The 26,555-nt window shown below is 58.3% G+C and overlaps 1 protein-coding gene across 11 annotated transcripts in view; it reads left to right on the top strand.

Annotated features, from left to right (window-relative positions):
- Positions 1-26,555, top strand: part of FARP2 (FERM, ARH/RhoGEF and pleckstrin domain protein 2) — a 94,375-nt gene that overhangs the window by 59,167 nt on the left and 8,653 nt on the right. For 8 of the 11 annotated variants that reach the window (XR_008667101.1, XM_055346205.1, XM_055346204.1 and 5 more), the window contains 11 exons: positions 2,633-2,728; positions 4,396-4,559; positions 5,106-5,174; positions 5,613-5,670; positions 7,702-7,954; positions 18,183-18,361; positions 19,716-19,805; positions 20,099-20,232; positions 20,649-20,730; positions 22,985-23,222; positions 23,995-24,125. Coding sequence is in view for 9 of the 11 variants with exons in the window: in XM_055346205.1 (XP_055202180.1) it covers positions 2,633-2,728; positions 4,396-4,559; positions 5,106-5,174; positions 5,613-5,670; positions 7,702-7,954; positions 18,183-18,361; positions 19,716-19,805; positions 20,099-20,232; positions 20,649-20,730; positions 22,985-23,222; positions 23,995-24,125 (1,494 nt within the window). In the remaining 2 variants the exon portion in view is untranslated. Of the gene's footprint in view, positions 1-2,632; positions 2,729-4,395; positions 4,560-5,105; positions 5,175-5,612; positions 5,671-7,701; positions 7,955-18,182; positions 18,362-19,715; positions 19,806-20,098; positions 20,233-20,648; positions 20,731-21,917; positions 22,041-22,984; positions 23,223-23,994; positions 24,126-26,555 lie in introns of those variants that run through there. The other 3 variants (XM_055346207.1, XR_008667102.1, XM_055346211.1) reach the window with 3 other exon arrangements.

Below are 26,555 nucleotides of genomic sequence, written 5' to 3'. Positions count from 1 at the left end.
ATTCTGCAGGGGGAGTTCGGGCTGAATTAGTGATAGGAACACGGAAAATTAAGTAAATGGAAGAGGTGCTTAGTGTCTCAGGGAGGGTTGACAATAAAGAAGCAAAATAGACTTATGATTCACCAGGGCTCGACCTGTGAGAAGTACTCGAATGATCAATTATATAAAAACCAAATTCAAAATTCAGCCACTGCAGAGGGGGTGTAGGCGGGCTCAGGAGGCCGAGTTCCAGCAGGGCCAGGGCTGCTGATGGGAGTTGCGGCAGGAGGGCCCGAATGGCTGGGTTTTGTCTCAAGCCCTCCTTGACCTGTATAATTACGCCATGGATTACTGGATAAAGGTTAAGATGAGAGCAGTAGCTCTGAGTGTTCACAGCCAGCCGTTCAGTTTTAAAAGTCGAAAAGCCGCAGTCTGTCAAGGTGGTACAGCCCGGGATCGCTCCAGCAGTCGCCATCGGGTTTTTCTTTTGACTTAGGACAATACTTAAAACTCTGGAATATGACATTTTTTTATTTTGACCGGAAGAGACAGCGGAAAGGTAGCGGACCGGTGGAACCAGCACGTGAGCCCTGTCAGCTGCCCCGCGTCTGTCTTGGGGGGATGCACAGTGTCTGCCTCGCGCGCAGCCCCTGCCCAGGCACCTAAACCACGTCTGGAGTTAAAGACAGTGGTGGGGAGGGACGGAGGCTTCTGTTCCCTTGTTGTTCTGTGTTCGGGTTCTTTTCGTTTTGCTTGCTTTTTTTGAGAATATAGTTGAAAATTTGCCAGTATTTTAATTTGAGCAAAAATGAGAGTAAGATGTTCGCACAATATTTGGAAATCCGGGATGCTCCCGTCCTAACATAGACCCAAACATCGCTATCCGGGCTTGCGGGAACTGTTTTCACAGAGATGTGATTCGCAGGCAATAAAGCTCACCACTTCCCAGGATGCCTTCGCCCTTCTTAGCGTGTTTACAGAATCACGCAGCCCTCAGCCTGCGTAACCCAGAGTCATTTTAACCTCCCACTGCCCACCCTGCGTCGGGCTCTCCGGCCGCGCACCGCACCTAAACCAGGTCCTCACGCCGGGCCTCTTCCCGCGTCTGCAGAACCGGTCCACGTGCTGACACGTATCACGTCCTATCCCCTTCTAAGGTTGAAGGGTTTTTGGATTTCCTGAGGGGAAACTTCAGTCCCTTCCTTGCTGCCCTATCTCAAGTTTGCAGAGAAGAGTAAGCGATCATGATGGTCAAGAGAAGGGGGAAAATACCAGGAAGGGGGTCTCAAGACCCTGAGTTTTTATTCTGAAACAACCCACAGCGTACAGGAAAGTACAGTACAAAGAACTCCTTCACCCGAGCCCTCCATCCGGATTTCGCCGGTTGTCCTAATCTTGTTTATTGCAAGAGATCTGATCTAAGATGAAGCACCATGCCCGATCATCTGCTCTCTCCAGTCTGGAACATTCTTCCTCTTTTCCCTGATTCTCATGATTGCAGGCTGGCCAGTCTGTGATGACCATAATATGGGCTCATCGAGTACTTGCTGATGATCGGACCCTAGGCTGAGCTTCTTGGCCCAATCACAGGAGTGACGACGATCCTGGTACGGCCTGCGGGGTGGCCCATGGTGCCGTCTGTCCCGTTGCTGGCAGTGTCAACCTCGAATGGCATTTGACAAGCTGCTCTACTAAAGTTACTTGTTGTCTTTTGTGATTAATAAGCCTTTTGTGGAGAGAGTTTGAGGCCCTGTAGAGGTCTGCACCTCACCCACCCGCCTGGTTGGATTTCTCTGATGGCTGCCAAATGATGGTTTTTTTTTAATTCCATCTTTTGTGCTTCTGGAAGGGTTTTCTCTGCGTTTGCTTACTTCATATCACTGTGGCCTCGTGGGTTTGTATTCTGGTCGCATCAGAATTTGAATCACACAGTTCGGGTTATCATCCGACACTTGTTAATGTGCTGCTGTCTTTGTCTTGATTGTGAGTTGCCCCACGTTGGCCCTCGGACGTCCCTCCGCGCAGGCTCTCGTGTCCGGTTGGCACATCCCATCCCTAGAGCACTTATTTACTATCTTAGCCAGCAAGACATTCCGGGAACGGTTTGTGCCTTGCCCACCTCACCCCAAAGACCGGAGAGCCCTGGTCTTTCCATTGGAACGTCGTAATTAAAAGCCAAGACCCGGTACACTCAGTACTCAGTGTGCCCGTTGCTTCTTGGCGTGTCAGGAGTTCCCGCCGTCGGCTCCCTCAGGACGGCACAGCACCACCCAGCCCGGCATCTCCCTCCCGGCAGTGAGAATCTGGCTGTGCTCCCGCCACTGCCTGGCCAGCACCATCGCTCTTTCCTGACCACCTCTGCAGAAATGGGGTTCAAGAAGTGTTTACTGGTGTTTACTATTGCACGGATAAAAAATAATTTGTCAGAAAGCCAAAGACCTCAAGTTTCCCTTCTAAAACAAGTAAATTCCTATGCTTAGTATTGACATCTCTAATTCAGAGCCATTCCAGATGCAATCATAGAACGGAACGCCGGGGGCATTGCTGTGCCATCTGGCAAGGCTGTAATTTAAACGTTGTCTCTTGTATGAAAAGTATCTGGGTGTGTGTCCGGATTACAAATGTGTCTGAGTGTCCATCTCTTGAATTTCAGGGCACCACCAAAATTAACACTTTCAACTGGTCCAGGGTCCGAAAACTCAGCTTCAAAAGGAAAAGGTTTCTCATCAAACTGCACCCAGAGGTCCGTGTAAGTATGATTTTGAGGACTTTCTGAATTCCAGGAGAATTTCTTCTGCTAGATAATGACTCGTTAATTATTTTATGAATCACTTCAGCGTCATGCCCACAAGAATTTAAGGATGGGTTTGGAATTGGGCTGTGGAAGGGCCTCGGGTAACCTGCCAGCGGGTCTTGCTCCTGAGGGTGGGGCTGCACACACCACTCTTGGCCGGGCCAGCTTTCAGGTTCAGCAGGTCTGGGCTGAGAGAGAAGCTTGCAGGGGCTGCTAGAACAATCCGTCGATTGCAGCCTCTTTGCCGTCTATGTGAGGAGGCTGAGACACGAGGTATTTCACTGTGATCCGAAGCCCTACGGCAGATCAGCGCCAGAGCTTCTGTCCAGAGTAAGGGACGTTCCCAGTATTCTCGTGTATTCAGAAATTGACCTTACGCTGGCTCCGATTGGAGAAGCCTTGATTCTCAGAAAATAGATACTCCTTCCTTTTGAGATTGTCAATCAATAAAGTCATCATTATATGTAAATTCACTGAAAATGGGTAAAGATGGAAGAACGTAAATATCTATGCAGTCTGATAGGAAAAATCCAGTACTTGAAGCGATTCGAAGGTGTACAATTTCCAGTGCACAGAGGAGGTCAGGAACTGCGAGTGGATTAGCCGCACGGCTGCGGGAGGAGGCTGAGGGGGTGTCGGAGCGCAGACGGTGAGCGGTGGGCAGAGCGGCTCCACCTGAGCCTCGCAGCAGGTGCATGGGCTGCGTGTGCGTCTGCTGTCTGTAGAAGCGTGAAAGGGTGGCTTGCCTCTTACTCAAGCATCTGTTGTAGGGGTGGAAGGAAAGTCTAAGGAATGCTGAAAACATACACAGAATGCAGGCAAAGGACTGCTTTTTGCTGAGTGTGAGCACTGTTTCCGGGGCTGTTCCTACAAGCTCGGGATGGAGAGGACTCGGTGCGCAGCGTGCCGGAGCAGCGTGGTGCTCGGGGCTCCAAGGGGCCACCACTCCTGCCCGTGCAGAGCTGCAGCTTATATCCCGCGGCACTTAGATTTCAAAGACTGAATATAGGAGTCCAGGTAGTACAGTGTCTCTGGAAGGTAATTCGGAAACATGTCACGAGGCTCAAAACTGTGCATTATTGGGGCACCTGGCTGGCTCTGTCGGAAAAGCGTGCGACTCTTGATCCTGGGGTCATGAGTTCGAGCCCCATGTTGGGTGTAGAGATTACTTAAATTTTTTTTTTAATGTACATAATTTAGGGTCAGTATAGCATTTCTAAGAGTTTATCCTGAGCAATAACTGTGAGAGATAACGCCATTGTGTCTTCAAGATGACGCGTGTGAGCCTTTGAAACCGTGTGTCCTGCCCACCCAGAACACCCCCGGGACCCCACAGGGAGATGATTGAGCAGCAGCAGATAGTTCCCCGGCAGAGACGAGGCCCTGGTTTGCTGGGTGGGGTGTGTCACAAGGGTACACTTGGAAATGTCAGCAGTTGTGTGATCGTGGCTGACTGCGTTTTTCTGATAGTTTCTGCAGCGAATGTGTACATACCGTTTTCCTTCTCTTGAATGTAAATGGTGCCAGAAGTCTTTACAGATAAGTTTCAGAAGTAAAATGCTGAATGCTTCCTAAATTTTCTTCTTGAATTAGTTCCTTGAATCTTTGTGTTTTGTTTCTAGGGACCTTACCAGGACACGCTGGAGTTCTTGTTGGGCAGTAGAGATGAATGTAAGAACTTCTGGAAGATCTGTGTGGAATACCACACCTTCTTTAGGCTCTTCGATCAACCTAAGGCCAAAGCTAAAGCCGTCTTCTTCAGCAGGGGCTCGTCCTTCAGATACAGGTGGGGCAGCCCCACACGCCAGGCGGGGCGCTGGGGGCTTCGTGGGGCTGACGCTGTAGCGTTCTTGTCAGGAAACAGGGCTGTGAAATAAATGTGTCCGAGAATTGCACACAGAGGGCAGCTAGCAGGACTGGCGGAAGCACATCAAGTGAACCCGTGGGGAAATGGCTTTGATTAAAAACTGAAGAGATTCAGTTACGCTTACTACAAAGTGTAGCTTTAAAACATATGTGCGTGTGGGCAGCCCGGGGGGCCCAGCGGGTTAGCGCCGCCTGCAGCCCAGGGCGTGACCCGGGGGCCCCGGGATCGAGTCCCACGTCGGGCTCCCTGCGTGGAGCCTGCTTCTCCCTCTGCCTGTGCCTCAGCCTCTCTCTCTCTCTCTCTCTGTCTCTCATGAATAAATAAATTTTAAAAATCTTTAAAAAAAAATAATAAAACGTATGTGTGAACTTTGAGGGTCGGCAAGTGTTACCTTGTCTTTGTGGAAGATTAATGCTGTGAATCTCAATTGGTTCTTTTCTCTAAAATCCGAACCTTTATTCACAGTGGAAGAACTCAGAAACAGCTGGTGGACTACGTCAGGGACAGTGGGGTGAAGAGAGTTCCATATGAAAGGTAAGCCCCGCGGTCTTCATGCTGCAAGATATATGCTTTAAAAATCAGTATTCTGTATACTTTAGCCTTTATTTGAACAGAAATCCTCTCACGCACATAGACCTGTATTTTGACACTTGAGTCCTGTTTCTCTTCTCTTCCAACGATCACGGATGAACATCCTGGTAGTGCGTGCGGGCGCGGGTCCTCTCGCATGCGAGCCTTTGCTCAGTGTGGTCGGTTTTCACTCTGGAAATTCATGTTGTTCCTTTGCGGGTGAGATTTCTCTTCAGTGTGGGGGACAGTTGTACTTCTTCTGCGACATCCATTTTCTGTTTGAGTCACTGCCGGTTTCTGGCCGGACAGCCTGAGGCGTGTTCTGAGAACCTCGCCCTGCCCCGCAGGCCCGGGGAGCCGGGACGTTGGCGTGGTGGCTCACACTTTGTTCTCTGTTTGCAGAAGACACAGCAAGACGCGGGTGTCTCTTCGTGCTCTGACTGCAGACTTGCCAAGGCAGGTTAGTGCTTCCGGTCGAAACACACATGACATTAATCACCTGCTCTTTGGGAAGATAAGCTGGTGTCGCCGCAACGGGTGTCGTAGAATCAGCCCTGCTGTTCACGGGGACGCTCCAGTCCTGGCGCCGTTTGCAGAAGAGGAGGCCGAAGTCAGGAGAAGGCGTTGTGCGTCGGGTCGGGCGTTATGGTGTGTGTGACGCCAGGAATCCGGAGCCCCCACCTGTGCAGGACGACTCCCTAGCGCCGTCTCGGCTGCGCCCACTCGAGGAGGGGTGCTTGTTTGAGGAGAGCAGTGGGTGCGAGGGGCGCGCGCGGAATGGGTTAGCAGGGGACGCTAGCAGGTGGCCAAGTGGCCCGGGTAGAAAGGTTCTCAGAGCGCCGGGCTGGAGGCAGAGGCCTCCGTGTGCTGTGACCTCTGAGTGACAGGGCTCCGGGCAAGTTTATCTTCTCTTTGTACTTTTAGTTTTCCGCATTGGGCTCCCTCTGCTTTCAGATTTCAGGAAAACAACTGAATGACTATTACCTTTATAAAAGCTTGAAACGGTGGAGGATGCCAGCTTTGGGAACTAGTCTACTTAATTAAATATTCACAGAGTGAAATTTTTTGCTGATAGGATGAGGGTGAAAACAAATTTATTTTATTTTATTTTATTTTATTTTTAAGATTTTAATTTTTTATTCATGACAGAGAGAAAGAGAGACACAGGCAGAGGGAGAAGCAGCTCTCCATGTAGGGAACCCGATGTGGGACTCGATCCCGGGACCTGGGATCTCACCCTGGGCTGAAGGCAGGTGCTCAACCGCTGAGCCACCCAGGCGTCCCTTCACTCTGTCTTTTAAATAAAAACATTCATTAGCTTCTCTAAGAATGTTTGGTATTTAGGAGTCTTTTTTCTAAATCAGTTGAAACTAAAAGAATTAACTTTTGTTTTTCTAACAAAGTTCAGCTTTGTGAATAGTCTAAAAGAGTACACATGGGGGCACCTGGCCGGCTCAGCCGGGAGGGCCGTGCATCTCTTGATCTGGAGCTCGTGAGTTCGAGCCCCGTTGGGTATGGAGCCTATTTAGAAAATAAATTGCATAAATAGTCTAAAAATTGCATTTAGACTTTCAGTTTTGATATTCTCCTTTAACAACCACAAGAGAAGGCTGAGTGTGGTTGAAGGATGACGGAAAGGTGATGTGATGAGCATCTGAGCAGATTAACCTGTGGCCTGAGAGCTACCATTTTGTTTCTGCTGGGTTTCCACTGTGGCTTCCACCTCGGCATTTGCCTGCACAGCACGCGGCTCCTCGCACACGCGGTTACTCGGGACTGCTTGGTGATATTTTGGTCTCAACACCGTCTCGATAGTGTTGTGTGTGTGCGTGTCATCTGGAGCCTCCTGGAGGCACAACTCTGTCTTGTGACGCATGAGAAGTGACACAACACGTAGCGAGGGGTCGGCCCGCGTCCTCCTGTGAGGGACCTGAGTGAGGACTGGGCTCCCCTGCCCATGAGCCTCTTCTCACTCAGGCTGGGGGCTATGCCAGCGCTTCTGAGATGCGCCGGGCTCCTGTGCCACTGGCGCTGGCAGTGACCCGCTGGGTAGTGAGCTCCAAGTGCAGCAGTTGGATGTGTGTGTCACGTGGGGTCTTGTTAGCTGACAGGTGTAGCTCACACCGTCTCACTGTCATTTGCCCTCAGAGCACGTCCTCATGCAACTTCGGGGTGACAGGGACACCCAGGAGACGGGAGTGCACGTGGCTAGGCTTTCATGATGGAGATTTTCTTCCTTGTAGACATTCAATCGCATTGGAGAAAAAAATGAAATTATAAGGGATTTAAAACAGGCGACCTGGGTCCTTTCGGAATCCTGTCTGCATTTGCAAATCTTCATTCGGGGCAGTCTGGTCAATTGCCCTTCTTCGCAAAGGCCGGGATAGAAATGTGTGGACGTACTGGGCCGGCTCCAGGTAGCTCTGCGGCCTGCTGATGCTAATTTGTAATCTTATGTGTTCCTTTTTTCTTCTTCACTTGTGATCCCCAGAGCATCTCATTCACCGAGGGCATGAGGACTTCCGCATCCCCATCTTCAACAAACGCCTCCTTCTATTCAGTTCCTACCTCCCCGCTGGCCCCCCGAGGCCCGTGTGATTTCAAAGACAGCAGTGGCTCCCTCACAGAGCCCCAGGCTCCCGACGCCAAGAGGCCAGCTGCGGAGAGGAGCGGCGGAGCAGCAGCCGACGGCGACGCCAGACGGGCCCAGTCCCCTGGACCCCCTGCACCGCAGCCTTGCCAAGGTGTTGGGTTTTGTCGTGTTGTCAGGAGTGGCAGCCCCAGTCGTCCTGTGGGGCAGAGTCACGACAGCACCGTAGACCTAGAAGCAGGGGGTACTGGCAGGGAGCGCAGAGCCGCTGGGAAAGGCGACCGTGGGGGTGGCAGTGGCTTGACCGGGGCCGCGCCGCCCCCCGAGGGGGAGCACCCACAGGGCCGGCAGGGCGGCGCGGGGGGGCCTGTTTTCACATTGACAAACACCCGGCTGCAGGTGTCTGAGGAGTTCATAGATGATGACCCAGCAGACATCTCTTTCTTTGCTGGAGGCTCGGAGGCCTTTTCCTTCCCTTACTGTGCCTTAGCCCCGCAGGCCCCGTCCTGTGGTCACCCAGGCTCCGCCCCGTCCAGCCCACACAGGTCCCCCACTGAGGCCATGCACGTGCACGTAGAGCACAGTTTTGAGTTTGAGGGGGAGGGCGGCTTTGGCGGCGACGTGCACCCCTCAGACACCTCAGAGCTGTTTGAGGTGAAGGCACAAGCCAGCCTGATGCAGAGCCTGCTGAGCGCCTCAGAGACCAGCTCGCTGAGGAACAACCAGTCTGAGGACAGCTCCCTCAGCAACGTGCCCCTGCCCGGCGGCCTGTCTGTGCGCACGCCCAGCTCTGCCAATCAGTCCGAGGCCAGCTCCATGGCCAACTTCCCAGCCTGCTCGGTGCGCTCCGAGGCCAGCTCGGCCTTCCAGCTCTGTGACATCATCGACCAGTTAGAGCAGCTCAGCTACCCTCCCACGGCGGCCGAGGACTCCAGCAGCACAGACACAGATTCCTGGGGCGCCGAGGCTGGGGCCCCCCTAGACATGAGCCTTTTCTTCAGCAACCCTTTTGCACAGACAGGCGGAGAGAGAGTCATTTTCGATTTGCAGAGTATAAAGAATTTGACTCCAGGAGAGCGGGTAGATAAAAGCCCAGCCTGACGGGCCCCGGGCTCCGTCCAGGACGACCCACCTGCCCACTCAGGTGCAGGGAGAGCGCAGATTGTTGGCTTTTAGACGTAGGAGGTGATTCTGTGTTCACGGCTAGATGTTCCGCTTCTTCCTAATTCGCTGATTGACGGTTCTGTGTTTGAATAGCAAAGGATACAACTTTGCTTAGAATGATGGGAAAAGGCTGAAGATAGAGACGTGTTTCCGGCTAGGGGCTGATGGGTTAGTCTTTACAGCGTGGTTTTCCTGGCAGAGGCTTGGGTTCGCCTAAAACCTGCTGCTCTACACTTTGGGTGTCACACGGTCCTGCTTCACGTTGATCTTTAACGGAATCTGTGTTTCATGCCTATTGCTGCTTTTTAAGATGAAGGGCGCTGCTCGGGCGTCCTTAGGACGGTGGTGTGGCTTGGTGCGTCCGGCCACCGCACGGGAGCCCGAGCGAGCCCTGCAGAGCCCAGATCCTGGGAAGGGCAGTGAGGCGCTCCGGCTGCACGTGGCGGGGTCCCTGGCACTGCCCGGGGCGCCCCTGGCCAAAGGCTTCGCCCACGGACTCAGACCAGAAACCGCGCCGTGTGTAGATAGTGCGCTTGTGGGAGCTTGGGTTTAAAACGCAACGGAAGTTTGAACTGTTTTCTCCTATCGAGCTTAATTGGAATATCAGGTACTTGGTGCAGAAAAAGCAGAACCGACGTACCCGTGCGCCTGAGGCGGGTGTGCAGGCTCTCAGCAGAGCTGTCTCCCTCAGACCCACGGGCTGGGTGGCTCGCTGTCCGCACCCCGGGGGCTCAGATGCTCACTCTGCCTGTGGCCGGGGCGTTTCCTTCAGGTCAGGTGGCCTATGACACGCCGTCGCCGGCTGCCCCTACCAGGCCACGTCCTGGACGGTGTCCGTCTCCAAGGCCGTGGGAGAGGTCACGTGAGCAGGCAGGCTGAGGTGGCCGTGCCCACCGGGCGGGCGCAGCCGCGAGTGCCGTGGCCTGTGCGTCTGAGAGGTCAGGGCCGCTGCCCACGGCGCAGACCGTGGCCATCTGGAAGGACAGTTGCCTTTGTAGATGGGTCTGCAGGTTGGGTTTTGTCCTCTGGGTTTCTGTAGTTCTTCTGGTCTCGGCCAGTAGAGCGATGCCACGTTCAGGGCAAAGTTTCCTTTTTTTTTTTTTTTTTTTTTAGGACAAAGTTTCCTAAACGTCCCGTGCCACCTGCAGGCTTCCCATCTGCCCCTGCGCCCGGGGGCCTGTGCGCACCGAGTAGCCAGCTGTCTGGGGCCGGGGGACGGCCTTTGGTCATCAGCATTGACCGAAGCCTGGCAGGGGCGTTTTGCTAAACGTGTATAGATTCCCCGTTTCTGCAGCTGCCTTGACCTCCGCTGTGTCTCGTTGCCGCCGTGCGGACACCAGCGCTGGGCACGTCCTCCTCACTTGTGCCGCCCCTTAGAGCCGAGGCCTGCCCCCCACCCCACCCCCGCACGCCGAGGGCCTGCGGCCGCTTCACACCAGCTGCGGGGCTGCGAAGAGACGCCCCGACCTGGGCGGGAGGGCGGCGGCCGTGGGAACCGCGGGGTGGAAGAGCGTGTCCCGGACTCTGCGCTCGCCCTGCGTCACTCAGAAGGGCAGCCTTGGACCTGTGGCGCGGACATGCCGTCGGTCCCACGGAAAGTGCTCTTCCTAGAGCTCGTCCCGACGGCGTCCCCTCTGACAACCGTGCGCTCAGCCAGCCGCGCTGTCCCGGTGCGCGCCCCTCGGGGGCGGGTTAGAGCCCCCCCCCGCCCCCCGCTCCTGCACGGCGGCGGCAGCGCCTCGACACACCTGTGGGTACGTGCTGCTCTCGGCAGCTGCTCGCGGGCCTTCCTGGAGAGGCGTGTGGTTTCCTCGATGAAACTTCATCTTCTGGAGCTGAGTTTTTAGCTTTTTATTTAGAAAGTTTTCAGAATAGACCAAAGCAGGCAGGGGAGTAAGCACCCGCCGCCCGTCGGTGCTTCCGGGCCCTGACGTGCAGGCGGTGCCCCCACACCTCTGCCTGCACCTGGGCAGCCGGAGGACCCGTCCTCACGTGGCACCACGGCCGGTCACGGGATCGGCGGCCCCTTGCTGTCCTCTGACGCCGGAAGTGCCTGCTGACACCCGGGTTGCTCAGCCTGGGCCCCACACGCAGTCAGCTCGCCGCACGTGGCCGGGACCGCCCCCCCTCCTCGCTGACAAGACCCCCGCTTGGTGCCAGTGACTTGAGGGACGTGTCCCCACCTGTGCCGTCGCCCGCCCGCCCCTCCCCTGCTCCCCCGGAGGCACACGCCGCCCCCCACACCGGCCACCGCTACACGAGGCAGCGCGGGGCCCAGGCGCTCTGTGGGCATCGCCGCGGGTGGGCTGTTGAGATTCAAGTTGAGCTTTTTAGCAAGATCTGGAGACATTTGTGGGAGCTTTTCTCTCGCGGGGTGTTCCTGATGTGGTTAAGTTGGCGGATTTCCCTTTGCCGGGAGGCCCTGCTTGGAGGTGCCACCACTGGCGCCCCCCGCCTCCCCCGTGTCCGGGTGAGTTGTAAACCCCCGCCCTGAGGGAATTCTTTAGAGACCTGTGGGGAGAGCCCAGAGGACACGGCCTGCTGCAGACGGTCACTCTGCGTGTCGCAGGCAGCTCAGGCAGCGACCTGGGCCTCCTGTCTTGCCCTAGTGAGAGCGGCTTTATCAGAAATAGCGGAGTATCTGGAACAGTTCTGATGGATGGAGGCTCCGTACCCCCGAAGCAGCGTCAAGTCTGTCTTCCGTTCGCTTACGGCTGTCGATGGCGTTGCCTTTTCTGCGGAAGCCCCGTGCTGGGCAGGGTTGCCGCCCTGCGAGGGTGGCCCCGTGCCCCTGGATTATGGGGTGAGTGTTCGCATCTGAGTGAGACGCGTGGACGGGGAGGCCGCGCTTCTTAGAGCAGGACCAGTTTGCAGAGTGTGTAGTTGAAAAGAGCCTGCAGTGTTGACAGTTCCCTTTGGCCAGACGCAGCCCTACCTCCGCCAGGAGGACGCCCGCCCGGACGGCACCCTGCCACACACATGCCCACCGCCCCCCGTACGCCTGCGCTAGGCCCACTATTTTTATTAGTTATCGAGTCTGTTTTTGTATCTAAGTCTCCAAAGTCCAGGTAGGTTACGCACGCCGACGTACGAATATTGAAGTCTAACAGCAGTAGGGTCTCAGGTGAGAGGTCAGCCGCGCTCTGCCAGGTGACGGTACCGTGTGCCCTCCAGTCAGTGGCTGGTGGCTGTGGCTGTGCGCCTCCTCCGTGTGGCAGGGGAACTCTCGAGGATGGAGTCAGGGTGGTGCCCCCTCGGTCTCGCACAGCGCGATCGGAGGATCCGCGCGCGGTATCCCTGTGGCGTCGGCCGCCCCACAGCGCTGCAGCAGGTCTGATCGGCAGGTGCTGTGACCCCACGCGGCCTCGTCCCCGGGCCATTGACGGTGCTCCCCACGCCGCCCCCTGCTTCCCTGTGACAGCGCCCATTTTAAAAGCAGTAACGATGCAGATGGACGGACACTAAACGCAAGACTTTGGACAGTTATGGGGAAACCCTCGCTGTAGGTCTGTGGCTAAGCCGATCCCGTCGGTCGCTCACAGAGTCCTGTTTGAGTTGCGCGTCCTGCGGTCGCCCTCTGATTTCCAGTAGCAGCTCCTCCGGCCTCTGCTGCAGCGCAGTCCCGCTGTGCCGGGCCCACGTGTGCGTGTGTGCCACACGCGCCACCTTGGATCCCAGTGCCCGTGTCTCTGGCCAGCCTTCCCTCCCACCTCCTGGAGCCTCAAAAACAAAATCCGGTTCTAGAACAGTCCCTGCACAGACGAAAATGTGAACGTCCTTCGGGCACTCGCGGTTGAGACGAGTCTGTGCTCTCCGGGCTGTGGCGCCCCCGCCGGGGTTTCAGAGTCACAGGGCTTGTCGCAGCTGGTGTGCGGGTGCCCGGGTGCGCCTCCTACCTGCAGGCATCCGCCCTCCCCTCGGAAATGTGGGAAAAGCAACTCGCACGTCCTTACGCACTTAATTTATTCATTCCTCACAGAACACCATGTTGCCTGGTTGTGGTACTTACAAAATTTGTTTTCACTGAAATGGCCATATAAGTCTGCAGATATGTACTAATTCAGAACTTAATTGTTTATTCAATAAAATAAGGAAATATTTACTATGAACTTTTAAATGGGCCTTTTAGCTTCCTTTTCCTCTCCGCGTTCATAGTTCTGATCGACGCATGTTAAAGATGGTCTCACGTATCAAATGAATCCCTGAAACAGCTACATTTTGTTTTTACCTCTTCACTGACCCCTTCACCTCCTGGGCTTCCGAGCAGCAGCCGGGCACCATGAGGCCCTGTGGCCCGTCCTCAGGAGTGCAGGTGACCGAAGGGGGCGGCCGTGCGGCGTGGCGGCGGCGCTCTCGGGCCTTCTGCTCGGGCCAGACGGCTGCAGCCGGCCTGCGGACCTGGACTCGGGGCCGCGCTGTTTGCAGCGTTGGGGACAAACACGGGGTCCGTAAGCTCGTAGTGCGCAAAACCCCTGCGGTGGGCGTCCTGACTCCGAAGGTGAGAACGCGTTGCCCTTCTTCCCCAGCCGCCTGGAATCTTCCCCGTAGGCCCCCGGCCACAGCAAGCCGCCGCTCAGATCCTGACCCAGTCTTCACCTGAGGTTCCACGTGGCCAGCACGAGCTCTGGCTGCCTCCAGACCCCTCGGGGCCCGGGGCCTGGGTGGTGGCCACCGCCAGCCCCAGCGGCACAGGGGGCACCGGGCAGGGTGCTCCTGGAGCTGGGCAGCAGCCTGTCCGCGCCCGCCCCCCAGGGCCCCCGCTCGGGGTGAACAGGAGGATTTCATCAACAAACCCAGATTCCAAGGAACTGCCCAGAAGCGTCTCTTCCATCCCGTGTCTGCTTACGAAGGTGTAAACGGTGTGGCCTTTATTTTTGGATTATGCTGACGCCGACCACGTTTCTTTCCTGATGAGCATCCCCTGCAGGCTCTGTGGGGCTCGGGGCGGTCTGTTTTGGGTCCCTCACCCCTGGTGCTCCACTAGCTCAGGAGACCGTGGACAGGACGCGTCGTCTAGCAGAACCACGTGCGGGGGGCGGGCGGCCCAGGGCTGGGCGGGGGCTGGGCCACGGGTTTTCCTTACCACGGAAGCGTCCTGTTCGTTAAGAACAGAACCAGACACTGAAAATGCTTCTCGGGGGCTCCGTGGTGTCGGTGGCAGCACACTCACCCCAGGCCCCCGCGAGCCAGGCCCCTGCCCTCCGCCTCGGGGTGTGGCCACGGGGAGGGCGCCCCGAGAAGGCAGGGATGCACTAATGCCCGTTCCCTGCCTACCGGCCATCTGTCTCCTCCCTGGTATTTTTGAGTAAAAGTGACTCGTGACGTCCTCGCCCCAAATGGGAGATTTGCCTGGATTCTTTGTACAGCTTAGGTGTTTCCTTTTAGGAGTTAATCCATTATTCAAGCCAAATAGGGAATTTCTTGATCTTAACCTCCTGCTATTGTGTTAACCTTCAAACTTGGCCTTGAATTTTCCAAACCGAAGCTGGTTCTTCTTCCACCTTAGGCAAAATCTTCAAGATTGTTTATTTTACATGGTTTTGAAAACGAATTTAAAGGAATGAAATGAGAATAAGCTTAAATTTTGCTCTGTGATATTGATATTGATCTTCATTACCTCATTAGGTGAATAACCGAAGGTGAACACGGACGGATGATCCTGTGCTCTTTAAAATATTTCAAAAATTATAAGACAAATATTTAGAAATTTTTGGAAATAAGGTCACCTGTCGAGTTGCTTACTGTTGGCAGCTTGCAGTGTTGTGAGTGTGGTTCTTGAAGATGACCAGCCTCTGACCTGCCCCTCTGAGCGCAGAGCCTGGCTCGGACCGTGGGTTGGACGGTGCGGACTCGCCCCCGTGCCAGTGTGGAGACAGGAGTATAGAACTGCCGTGCGTGTTTTTCTGTTTCAAATAATTTGATGCTAGAAACCAAATAATTTCCCAAAATCCCTTGTCCATGGGTACAGGAATCGGTCATTCTTGATCTGCGGGGTCAGTAGAGTCCCACCTCCGTGTCTAAGTGGATTCGATGGAAGGGACTCTTGTGACTCAGGAAAATATTCTTTTTTTTTTTTTTTAAGATTTTATTTATTTATTCATGAGACCCAGAGAGAGAGAGGGACAGAGACCCAGGCAGAGGGAGAAGCAGGCTCCACGCAGGGAGCCCAACGCGGGACTCGATCCCTGGTCTCCAGGGTCACGCCCTGGGCTGAAGGCGGCGCTAAACCGCTGAGCCACCCGGGCTGCCCTCGGGAAAATATTCTTGCAGGTTTTCAGTGGAGGACCTAGGGCGCAGGAGTCTGTTTGTTTGTTTGTTTGTTTTTATGATAGTCACAGAGAGAGAGAGAGAGGCAGAGACACAGGCAGAGGGAGAAGCAGGCTCCATGCACCGGAAGCCCGACGTGGGATTCGATCCCGGGTCTCCAGGATCGCGCCCTGGGCCAAAGGCAGGCGCCAAACCGCTGCGCCACCCAGGGATCCCCAGGAGTCTGTTTTTACAAACGTTTAAGATTCTTTCTGCAACAGTTAAGGCTTCGTGTGTTCTGTGGTCTCCAAAACAATGTTAGCATTTTATGTTTTGTTTTGTTTTTTAAGATTTTAATTATTCACGAGAGACACAGAGAGAGAGAGGCAGAGACACAGGCGGAGGGAGAAGCAGGCCCCTTGCGGGGAGCCCGACGCGGGACTCGATCCCGGACCCGGGTCACGCCCTGATCTTAAGGCTGGCGCTCGACTGCTGAGCACCCCATGCATCCCCAGATGTTAGCATTTTAAAAGCCCTGAAGACGGGTCAGTGCCCCCCGCCCGAGCTCGCCGCGTGAGGGTGCGCAGCTGACCTCTCGCATGGTGTGCAGGCCCGCGGGACAGGCCGCGGCCCGTGGTGCTCCCGCACAGCCTCCAGCGTAGACAGGTCCGCGCCACACCCCTTGCCCGGAAACCCCTCCCCGCGGGCTTGCTTTGGTAGGACCTGAGCGTACCTGACGTGCGGTCGGTCTGTTTACGATGTTTTACCGTAGCTGATGGATTTAATAAAAGCAAATGTTCAATGGTAGTTTGTGGTACTTTCTCGTCTATTCACGGAGTTGTGAGTTGATGATTTTTGTGAAGTGTCTGCAGTGCAAATACCAAAGGTGACTCGAGCTCTGGGACCCGCAGTAGTTCATTCCAAATGAGCCGCCTCTGCCCCGGCGCAGCGCCCTTCACAGGTTCATCACCGAGGGCCGTTGTCGGGAGCCACGTTCTCTAGTTCGATGGCCCGATGAGCGCGTACCGGCCCGTCGGCCCGTGGAGCCCGGCCGCGACACCTCGGCGGGGACCGCCGCCTCGAGCCCTCCCTTCTGCTCCCTAGACATAGTCGGGCTCGCGGCCGCGGCCGGGGCAGCTGCCCGTCTTCGAGGAGGCACCGCATGGGGCGCTGGGGACAGGCTGGAACGACGAACTTAGTTCCGCGTGACACGTCGGGTCTCACGCTCCGAGCGGTACACTGGAAACATGAGAGCTGTCGCTAAAGTAGCCTCTAGAGTTTTTTCTGAATTCTCTCTGTGTGAGAAAATACCTCGTTACACTATTCTGGGCAAAAGGGGGTTTGGAGTATGAATCCTACGTAGCTCATCTTTGGAAACCCACCTGAGCCCCGCGCGGGGCGTCCTCCCTGCTGCGGGGGCCAGCGGAGCCGTCCCCCGGTTGATCCCGTCTGGAGTGACCGGGCCCCGGCACGCCGTGTGGGGCAGGGGAGACGAGTGCCTCGTGATTCTAAGGTTGCTTAGCATATTTTAAATAAACATGTAATAAAAGCAAATTCTAATAAACTGGTTGTTAGTAATTCCATACTCAACATTGTCCAGGTTTTCACTGTCGGCGAGTGTTCGCCTGTGTTCCAGCCTGTGTGGTGAGCAATCCCACGGGCAAGCTCTGCCGTCCGGGCGGGACCGCCGACGGCTCCCAGCAGCCCCCGGAGCTCCCGGTTTGTCAATGTGAAAATAAGGACCCTCCGTGTGGCCCCCTGGCCGTGCTGCGGGCTGCTTGGCGCCAGCGCTCGTGCCCGCCTGCTGAGCCGCCGCCTGGCACGGCGGTGTCCCTCGAGGAGCTCCTCCACACTGACCTGCCGGCCCCCACGCGTACACGTTTTAGGTCAAATAAGCCAAATGTTGGTTCCATAAACTGTCACCGTGGGCAACTGCACCCAAGTTCCGCCACAGTGTCAGGGGATCGTGCGGAAGCCGGCGGCAGGTCGTGGGGAGGCGCCAGGGGCTCCGGTCCAGTTACTGCTGTGCCAACCGTGTGCGAGCTCCCTCGGCCGCGGTCACAGGTCATGGCAGTGGGCGTCGTGACGCTACATGGTGGTAAACCTGGCGTGGACTTCCATCACAGGTAGCCTCTAAGCCAGTTAAATTTCTTGTTCCAAACTCTGCTACAAAGATATCTTTTTTTTTTTTTTTTTTAACAAAGATATCTTTACAACTTGCCATATGGGTGACTGATGCCCCAAAGAAACGCGTAAGAAGTGACCCTTTAAGACTTAACTCTTGATGAGAGAATCCCTCTGCTGGGAAACGTGTGACGGACTTGGCCTCCGCAGCAGCCGCCTTAGAACCAGCCCGAGTTCTGGCTTCTGACTGGTCAAAACCCAACATTGTTTTAAGAAGAAAAAAAAGTATTTGTTATGCGACATAATTCTAGAAAACGATTATAAAACTCTCATTAATAAAAAATTGAGAGAAGTAGAAAACAGTATGGTGAGTTCACACGAGGGAGTCTTTTTCAGCGGACAAGGAGCGCGTGTGCTAAGTGCTCTCCTGTGTTCCGGGGGTGTCACCCCGCGTCCCGCCCCACGTTCCCCCCCACCCCCACGCTCCACTGCTCCGTGACGGTGCGGGAAGCGCCCTGTGACCGTGCCCTCTGCCTCGTGGGCCTCGTGCCGCTCGTGTCTGTCACGGTCGCGTCTTCCGTGGACAGAGGAGAACCCTTAGACGCGGAGCCCGGGTGTCCGACCGCCCTGGTGGGACCCAGGAGCCGACTGGCCAGCCGCCAGCCTGTCCATCTCACTGCGTGTCGCACTGAGACTTGGTGTGACCAAGACTTTGCCACCACGCCTCCCAGCAGGCGCTGGCGGTGGCGGTCGGCTGATGTTGGTAGGGCGCCGTGAGCGCTGGTCTCTGGCCAGCGTGGCGGCCCTTTCTCATTTCTTGCTCCATCCCCTGCCTTGTTCGATTCCAGGCCTTTCCGCGGAGAGTCCTCAGCCTTCTCCCTCCACCCGGAAGAGCCCACCGAGCCTGAGCCCCGTGTCTCAGGTGACTCTGGGCCTGGCCGGGCAGGGCTCGTCCCCCCTCCTGAGCCCTGCCCTTAGCGACGCCGGTGCAGTCAGGACGGACGGCGAGGAGGAGCCGAGACACAAGGTGGGCACCGCCCCAGCAGGCGGCTTGCTGCTGGTGGGCCTGGTCTGCAGGGGAGCCTGAGCGGGCAGGGCCGCGTGTGCGCCGGGGGGGATCTGCCCGCAGAGCCACCACCACCTGGGACTCCCCGCTGCCTTGGCCCAAGGGTGGGCTTCCTGGTTCACGTAGCGGCGGCTCCTGGCACCTGGGGTTTCAAGCGGGCACGTGGGCCTTGGGGCGCCCTTGGCCTCCGCCCTCCCTCCCTCCCTCCCCCCCTCGTTGGGGGGAGGCTTGGGTGCTGATGGGTGTGCCCAGGGCCCCCATCTGGGGGTTCACGGCTGAGTGGGTCTGGAAGGAGGTTCGGGTGGGCCGGGGTCTGTGCTGAGGGTGTCGTAGGGGGAAGGGGACGAGTGAGGCATGTGTTGTCTAGAGGGGAGAGGGGAGGCGAGGCCAGCAGGCTCCTCCACGCGCTCAGGGTCGGGAGCGACGGCAGCGCGGAGGCTGGCGGGGAGGATGGCGCCCATCACGCGGCCACCTCCGCTCCCCGGGCAGGCGGCTCCACGGCGGGCACCCGGCCGGGACCAAGGGGCAGGCTTCCCGACGCCTGGGGATCAGCGTGGTTGGAATAACGGGCTGCGGGCTGCGGTGACCCGGCGGCGACGGTCCCCCTGCGTGGACGGGGGTCCCCGAGCAGCGAGCGGGCCACTGGCAGATGGGGGAACACCTTGGCCTGCGTGGGTCTCCTGAAGGGCCGCCCACGAGGGGAGCCGAGGGCGCGGACAGGGCGGGCGAGCTGCGGAGACGGCGGGGGGCGCCGCGAAAGCCCAAGAGCTGCAGCACAGGCTGACGTTTGCACGACGACGATTCCTTCAGAAAGAGGCACGTAGGGCGCCTGGCGACCCCGGGGGCGGAGCGGCTGCCTCGGCTCAGGGGCCGGGCGTCCAGGGCCGAGTCCCGCGGCGGCCCCCCGGCCCGGCCCGCGCATGCGCGCGCACGGCCCACCTCCCAAGGCGCACATAAAATCTTTCTTAAAAAAATAACACGAGGGATCCCTGGGTGGCGCAGCGGTTTGGCGCCTGCCTTTGGCCCAGGGCGCGATCCTGGAGACCCGGGATCGAATCCCACGTCGGGCTCCCGGTGCATGGAGCCTGCTTCTCCCTCTGCCTCTCTCTCTCTCTCTCTCTCTCTCTCACTCACTGTACGACTATCATAAATAAATCTAAAAAATTAAGATCCTAAAAAAAAAATAACACGAGAAAGCCTCGTGAGGCGGCTCCGACCGGGTTTCTGTTTTTACTCGGAAGGAGACCCCCGGGACCGCGGGGAGAGCGCGGGAGGTCGGCGGCGCCGCGGGCGCTCACGTCTGTGCTTCTTGCAGGGCCCGGCAGCGGACGAGGCCTACTTCATAGCGAAGGAGATGCTCGCCACAGAACGGACGTACCTGAAGGACTTGGAAGTTCTCACCGTGGTACGAAAGCTCAGCCCTTGATGCGGCCCCGCGCTCCGGGATCTCCGCGGCAGCCACAGGCCCCTCCCGAGCAGCGCGCTCGGCCGCCACCCAGGCGCCCTTCTGGCCCGTGACCTAGATCAGCCTCACCGCGTGGCCAAGGCCGGGGCGCTGCGGTCGCCACGAGCGTCCGTGGGAAGCCTCCGCCCCGACTGCTTCCTCCGTTGTGACAAGAGCAGCTGTGGTCAGCGGGGGCACAGTGTGGCGCAGGCCCGCAGGGACCGGGCCCCGGTCACCGTCCGCTCTCCCCGCAGTGGTTCCGCAGCGCCGTGGTCAGGGAGGACGCCATGCCCGCGGACCTGATGACCCTGCTCTTCTCCAACATAGACCCCATCTACGAGTTCCACAGACGCTTCCTGCGCGAGGTGGAGCAGAGGCTGGCGCTCTGGTAACACCCCGCCCCGGGCCCCAGGAGCTCCACCCCGTCACGCCGGCCGCTGTCCCCGTCCCTGTCCCCAGGAACTTCCAGCTCCAGAAACTAATTCACAAGCACCATCGTTCCACCCAGGTCTATTCTTTAATCTTGTGGGAGGAGTAAGCCTGTAAGAGCGCTTAGTCCATCCTGTCCCGGGAGAGCGAAGTAAGTTGAAAGCAGGGGACCCCTTTTCTGCTGTCGCTGTCACCGCTGCCATCTGTCAGGTGGTCCAGGTGTTACCACTGTTCCTGTCAGATGCGGGCCTTGCACCTCAACCGTCTCACTGCCTCTGTGGCCGTGGCTAGGACAGCCAGGCACGCGAGCATCCCTCAGAGCACGGCGCACGCGCTTCAATAAGGTCTTGACCGTGGTCTCCCTTTCTGCTCCAGGGAAGGGTCTTCCAACACCCATGCCACAGCCGGTCACCAGCGAATCGGGGACATCCTGCTCAGGAACATGCATCAGTTAAAGGTAGTGTGGGTTGGTGCGATGACTCCACAGCTGACAGTGCCACCTCGGCATTCCCCTCAGGACAACGCCCCCCCCCCCCCCCGGTCAGGATAGTGTTACCCTCAGGACAGCGTTGCTCCCCCAGAGCATTTTTTCTCGTTAGGACAGTGTTCCCCCTCAGGACAGTGTCCCCCTCAAGAGCATTGATGCTCAGGACAGCACCCCACCTCAGGACAGTGTTCCCCCTCAGGACAGTGTCCCCCTCAAGAGCATTGATGCTCAGGACAGCACCCCACCTCAGGACAGTGTTCCCACCTCAGGACAGTGTCCCCCTCAGGATAGCGTTGTCCCCAGAGCAGTTTTCTCTTCAGGACAGGGTCTCCCCTCAGGACCGTGTCCCCCCTCAGGATAGCATTGCTCTCCAGAGCAGTTTTCTCCTCAGGACAATGTGCCCCATCAGGTCAGCACCTCCCTCAGGCCAGCTTGTCTCCCTCAGGACAGCCTTACCTGCAGGACAGCATTGCTCCACCAGAGCATTTTTTTTTTTCCCTCAGGACAGTGTTCCCCCTAGGACAACATTCCCCTCAGGGTAGCATTTCCATCAGAGCAGTTTTCTCTTCAGGAGGAGTGTCCCCCTCAGGACAGTGTCCCCCTCAGGATAGCGTTGCTCCCCCAGAGCAGTTTTCTCCTCAGGACAGTGTTCCCCTCAGGACAAAGTTACCCCTCAGGACAGTGTTCCCCTCAGGACAAAGTTACCCCTCAGGACAGTGTTCCCCTCAGGACAAAGTTACCCCTCAGGACAGTGTTCCCCTCAGGATAGCGTTTCCATCAGAGCCGTTTTCTCTTCAGGACAGCGTCCCCCTGAGCAACATCCCCATCAGGACAGCGTCCCCCTCAGGTCAGCACTGCTCCCCCGGAGCATTTTTCTCCTCAGGACAGCATCCCCCCTCAGGTCAGGGTCTCCCTCAGGACAGTGCCACCTGCAGGACAGCAGTGCTCCCCCGGAGCGGTTTTTCTCCAAAGGGCAGGGTCCCCCTCCCAAGAGCATTCCCCCAAAGACAGTCTCACCCTCACAGTGGTGTTCCCCTCAGAGCAGCATCCTGCTCAGGACAGTCTCCCTCTCAGTGGCCTTTCCTTCAGGACAGTGTCCTCCTAGGAGCAGCGTACAGTGTGGGGTTCGCTCCTCCTCAGCTCAGGGTCCCCCGCAGGTCACCGCCCTAAGGGGACAGCTTTTCCCCGAGGACTGGCTCCAACTAGATGTAAACCGCCAAGACAGGGCTCCCCTGGGAGGAGCCTCCCCTCAGCACGGCACTTCCCTCAGGACAGCGTGAGAGGAGGTGGCATGTTGCGGGCTCACTCTCGGACGCCTGCGCCTGCTCCTCCGCCAGCCGCGATGGGACGCGATGGGACGCGATGGGGCGTCAGCCTGCGCCGCCCACTCCGGGGCGGTGGGTCGGTCGGTCGGTCGGTCGCCGCCGCCCTTGCGGGATGCGCAGAGCCTGGGCTGGCGTTGGGGTTTGTGTCCGCAGCCCTGCGGGCTCCTCGGGGAGAGGGGCCGTGGGAGCCGGGTCGGCAGCGCGGCGGAGGCAGGCGGTCCTCTCGGTCCTCTCGTCCTCTCGGTCCTCTCGTTAGGACCAGGCGTCTCGGGGGTCGCCAACAAGGGCCTGGCTGCGGCTGGGCGCTCCCGGCAGCCCCGCCGCCCCGCGGACTCCTCCGGCTTCCAAGGCCCCGCGCCGCCGCCGCCGGCCTGGGCCGCCTCCCGCCCTGGCGCAGGCCCCGCCCCCCGGCGCGCGAGCCGAGCCCGAGCCGAGCCAGCCCGAGCCGCCTCGGCCTTCTCAGCCAGGTGGCGGGTCCTCGGGGCTCTCCCCACGGCGGCTGCGCGATGTAGAACCAAAGTCCGCCGGAGCGTTGCAGGCTGTCGCCCCCAGACGCCGTGCGTGCGTGACGTTCGATGTTCGCGGAACAAGCGGACTTGACTTCACGTCGAAGCCCGGGGAGGTGGGGGGAGGTGGGGGGAGGTGGGCAGGGGCTGGGCGCTCGGCGTCCGTGGGGTGCGCGGAGTCGTGCGCCCCGAGCTGGGCGGCAAGAACGCGGGGGGCGGGGGCGGGGGCGGGGGGCGGGGGGGGGCGGGGGGGGTCCCGCCACCGCCACCGCCGCCGCCGCCGCCGCCTCACCAGGGCCGCTCCAGCCCAGCCCGGGTGCCGTGCCCCTTGGGCTCTCCGGCCAGCGCGTGACATCCCCGCGGCTCGCCGCTGAGGCCCGCGTGCGCCCGCAGGACTTCAGCAGCTGCTTCCAGAGGCACGACGAGGTCCTGAGCGAGCTGGAGAGGGCGGCGCGGCGCGGCGGGAAGCTGGCGGCCGCGTGCAGGGCCTTCGAGCTCCAGAGGGTCTGCTACCTGCCCCTGAGCGCCTTCCTGCTGAAGCCCGTCCAGCGCCTGCTGCACTACCGCCTGCTGCTCAGCCGGCTGTGCGCACTGCACGCGCCCGCGCACCCCGACTCCGCGGACTGCCGGGGTGAGCGTGGGCGCCGCGGCCCTGGGTCAGGAGGCGCCCGGCGCGGGGAGCAGGCGCGAGGCTGGGCCCCAGCGTGGCCGTGCGCGGGCGGCGGGGGCCGGTCGCTCGGTCCTTCGCTCCAGCACTCCCGGCCGGGCCGCGTGTGCCGCCCGGGGAGGCCCCGCGAGTGTCCTCCCGCTGCCGCTCCCTCCGCGGCGCCCCTGCCCCCTGCCCCCTGCCGCGGGCACCGGGCACCAGGCGAGGGCGAGGGCGAGGGCACTGGCTCCCAGCGACCCGCTGGCCGCAGACTTTTCTGTCCTCAGAGCCTCGCCTCTGAAACAAACCCTCGGGCGGGGACGATGGCCTCGGTCGTCACCTGCGGCGAAGGGACAGATGAGGCCTGGCTGCGTCCGCCTGGTGCCGGAGGCTCCTGCTGAGCCCCCCCAGCTGGTCCCCCAGGCCCGGAAGGGAGCAGCGGGTTCGTGGCGGGCCGTCTGGCGGCCACGTCCTCCTCCGTCCTCCTCCTCGCTCTAGACGCGGGTGTTTTCTGGTTGCCGGAGGAGGGCGGGCTTGTCGGACGCAGCTGGCTGGCTCCGTGGTGGAGCATCTGCCTTCGGCTTAGGTCACAGTCCCGGGGTCCTGGGCTCGAGCCCCGTGTCGGGCTCCCGGCTCGGTGCGGGTCTCTTTCTCCCTCCCCCTGCTCAGGCTCACTCGCTCTCCCAGATAAAACCTTCGAATAAGTAAGAGGACAGTTCCTGTCACAGAGGCGTGGGTGGGGTTCCTCTCCCCACAGACGCCCTCCAGGCCATCACAGAGGTGACGTCCGCACTCCAGCACAGCCTCGCCCGGCTGGAGAACCTCCAGAAGCTGACGGAGCTGCAGCGGGACTTGGTCGGCATAGACAACCTCGTCACCCCGGGCAGGGTGAGTGACTTGAACAGAGTTTTGTGAGACGGTCGCTTCATCGCTTGGTGCTGGTCTGGACGAGGTGTGCTGTCGGTTTCTGGTGTCCGGGGCCGCAGCTCAGCACCTGTGCGTGACCCCGCGCCATCTAACCCCACCACCTGTGCCACCCCACCCCACCCCGTGACCTCAGTGTGTCCTCCAGAGTTTAGCGTCTGTTTCTTGGCCTCTTTTCTTCCTTGGTTCGTTTGTTTCATTTCTCAAGTCCACACGTGAGTGAGGTCACATGGCACGTGTCTTTCTCTGACTGGCTTATGTCCCTTGGCGTCGCCCTCCGGATCCGTCAGTGGTGATGCAGGTAGCGAGGTGCCGTCTAACGGCTGAACAGTGTTCCACCGTGCACACTGCACACCTTCCTCCCCTCCCCCCGCCGGACGCCCGGCTGCTGTGGGTAACGCGGCCGTAATCGTAGGGGTGCAGGGGCCTTTTCAAATCAGTGGTTTTTTCAAGATCGGGGGGGGAAATACCGGCAGGGTGATCACCGGATCACGCGGTCCTTCTATTTTGAACTTTTTGAGGAACACCTTTCCTTTCTCCAGGGGGCTTTCTCCAGGGGGCTGCACCAGGCTGCGTCCCCCCAACACGCCCGAGGGCTCCCCTTCTCCACATCCTCGCCGACACCTGTCACCTCTCGTGTTGGGACTTTAGCCGTCCTGACAGGTGCGGAGCGATGGCTCGTATGGTCTCGGTCTGCGTCCCTGATGCTGAGCGATGCTGAGCATCTTCTCGGGCGTCTGTTGGCCTTCTGGAGGTCTTCTTCAGAGAAACGTCTCTTCCTGTCTTTTGGCCATCTTTAATCGGATTATTGGGTTTTTCGGTGTGGGGTTGCAGAAGTTCCTTGTGCACCTGGATGCCGACCCTTTATCAGACGGGTCACTTGCTAACACCCCCCCCCCCCGCCCGTTCCCTTCCCTGTGTGGAAGCCTGTGCTGATGAAGCCCCAGAAGTTTCTTTTTGCTTCTGTCTCCCTCGCCTCAAGAGAGCCATCTAGAAAATGCTAAGGCTGACGTCAGAGAGGTTGCAGCCTGCGTTCCCTTCTAGGATTTTTATGGCTCGGGTCTCACATGTAGGTCTTTAATACACTTTGAATTTATTTTTCTGTTTGTGTGAGAAAGTGGCCCCGGTCCATTCTCCTGCACGTGGCCGTCCAGGTTCCCAGCACATTTGTTGAAGAGACTCTTCATCGCATCGCACATTCTTGCTTCTGTTGTCAAAGATTAGGTGACCGTACAACCGGGGGGTTATTTCTGGGTTTTCGGTTGTGCTCCGTTGCTGTCTGGGCATCTCCGCGGCCGGGCCACACTGATCACCGCGGCGCTGCGGTGTAGCTCGCAACCTGGGGTCGTGCTGCCTCCGGCCTTGTTCTTTTTCACATCATTGCTTGTGACTGAGACCTTAGTGACCTAGCACAGGATTCACGGCGCCGTCGGTGGTCTCCAGTGCATCCACAAGGCTGTGCCATCATCACCAGTAGTGACGGGGGTTTTCAGTCCCCCAGAAAGAAACCCTTTCTCTCTTAAGCCGCTCCCCATCCCGCTCCCCGGTCTATGGCAACTACTAGTCCACTGCCGGCGGATTTGCCTCCTCTGGGCCTTTCCTGTAAACGGAATCACCACGTGGCCTTTCGTGTCTGGCTTCTTTCGCTGAGCATCGCTTTCCAGATCCATGCTGTATAGGTCAGCACCTCCTTTTAGTGGCTGAATCCGTTCCATCCTACTCACTTCCCAGAATAGGATTTGCCAATACGTCCTCCCATGTTGTGGGGTTTTTCACTCTCTCGGTGGTATCGTTGACAACATAGTTTTATCTTTATGAAGTCAAATGTATCTATTTTCTCTTGGGTCGCTGGTGCCGTAGGCGTCACAGCTGACACGCCACTGCCTGGTCCACAGTAGGACGATTTACCTCTGTGCTGTTTTCTTCCAGGAACTTTGCATGTTTCAGCTCTCGTGCTTAGATACATACACCAGACTCTGTGTATCCGGCCATCTGCTGGCGAACGTACGCTGGGGCTGCTCCCCTTTGATGTGATTGTGCACAGTGCTGCTGTGCACATCTGTCCACGGGTCCTTAAGTGAACGTGTGCTTTCAGGTCTCCTGGTAGATGGACTGGAACTGCTGGGTCACAGGGTAACGGCGTTTGACATTTTGAGAAACTGCCAGTTTTCCAAAGTTACTAGGTAATTGTACATTCCCACCAGGAGCGCGTTGGGATTCTGGTTCCTCCCATATCTTATCCCTTTGAGCCATCGTGGCGGTGGTGGTCAGTGGTATCTCACTGTGGCCGTGATTTGCACTTCTCAGATGGCCAACGGCACGTTTTTTGTCGTGTGTTTATCAGCCACTTGTGAGCCTTCTTTGGAGAATTGCCTGTCTAGATCCTTTGCCCAC

The sequence above is a fragment of the Nyctereutes procyonoides genome, unplaced genomic scaffold (genome assembly GCF_905146905.1).
Source record: "Nyctereutes procyonoides isolate TBG_1078 unplaced genomic scaffold, NYPRO_anot_genome, whole genome shotgun sequence".
NCBI lineage: Eukaryota > Metazoa > Chordata > Mammalia > Carnivora > Canidae > Nyctereutes > Nyctereutes procyonoides.
Note: the sequence above shows the minus strand (reverse complement) of the source record. Positions and strands in the feature narration are given on the sequence as shown.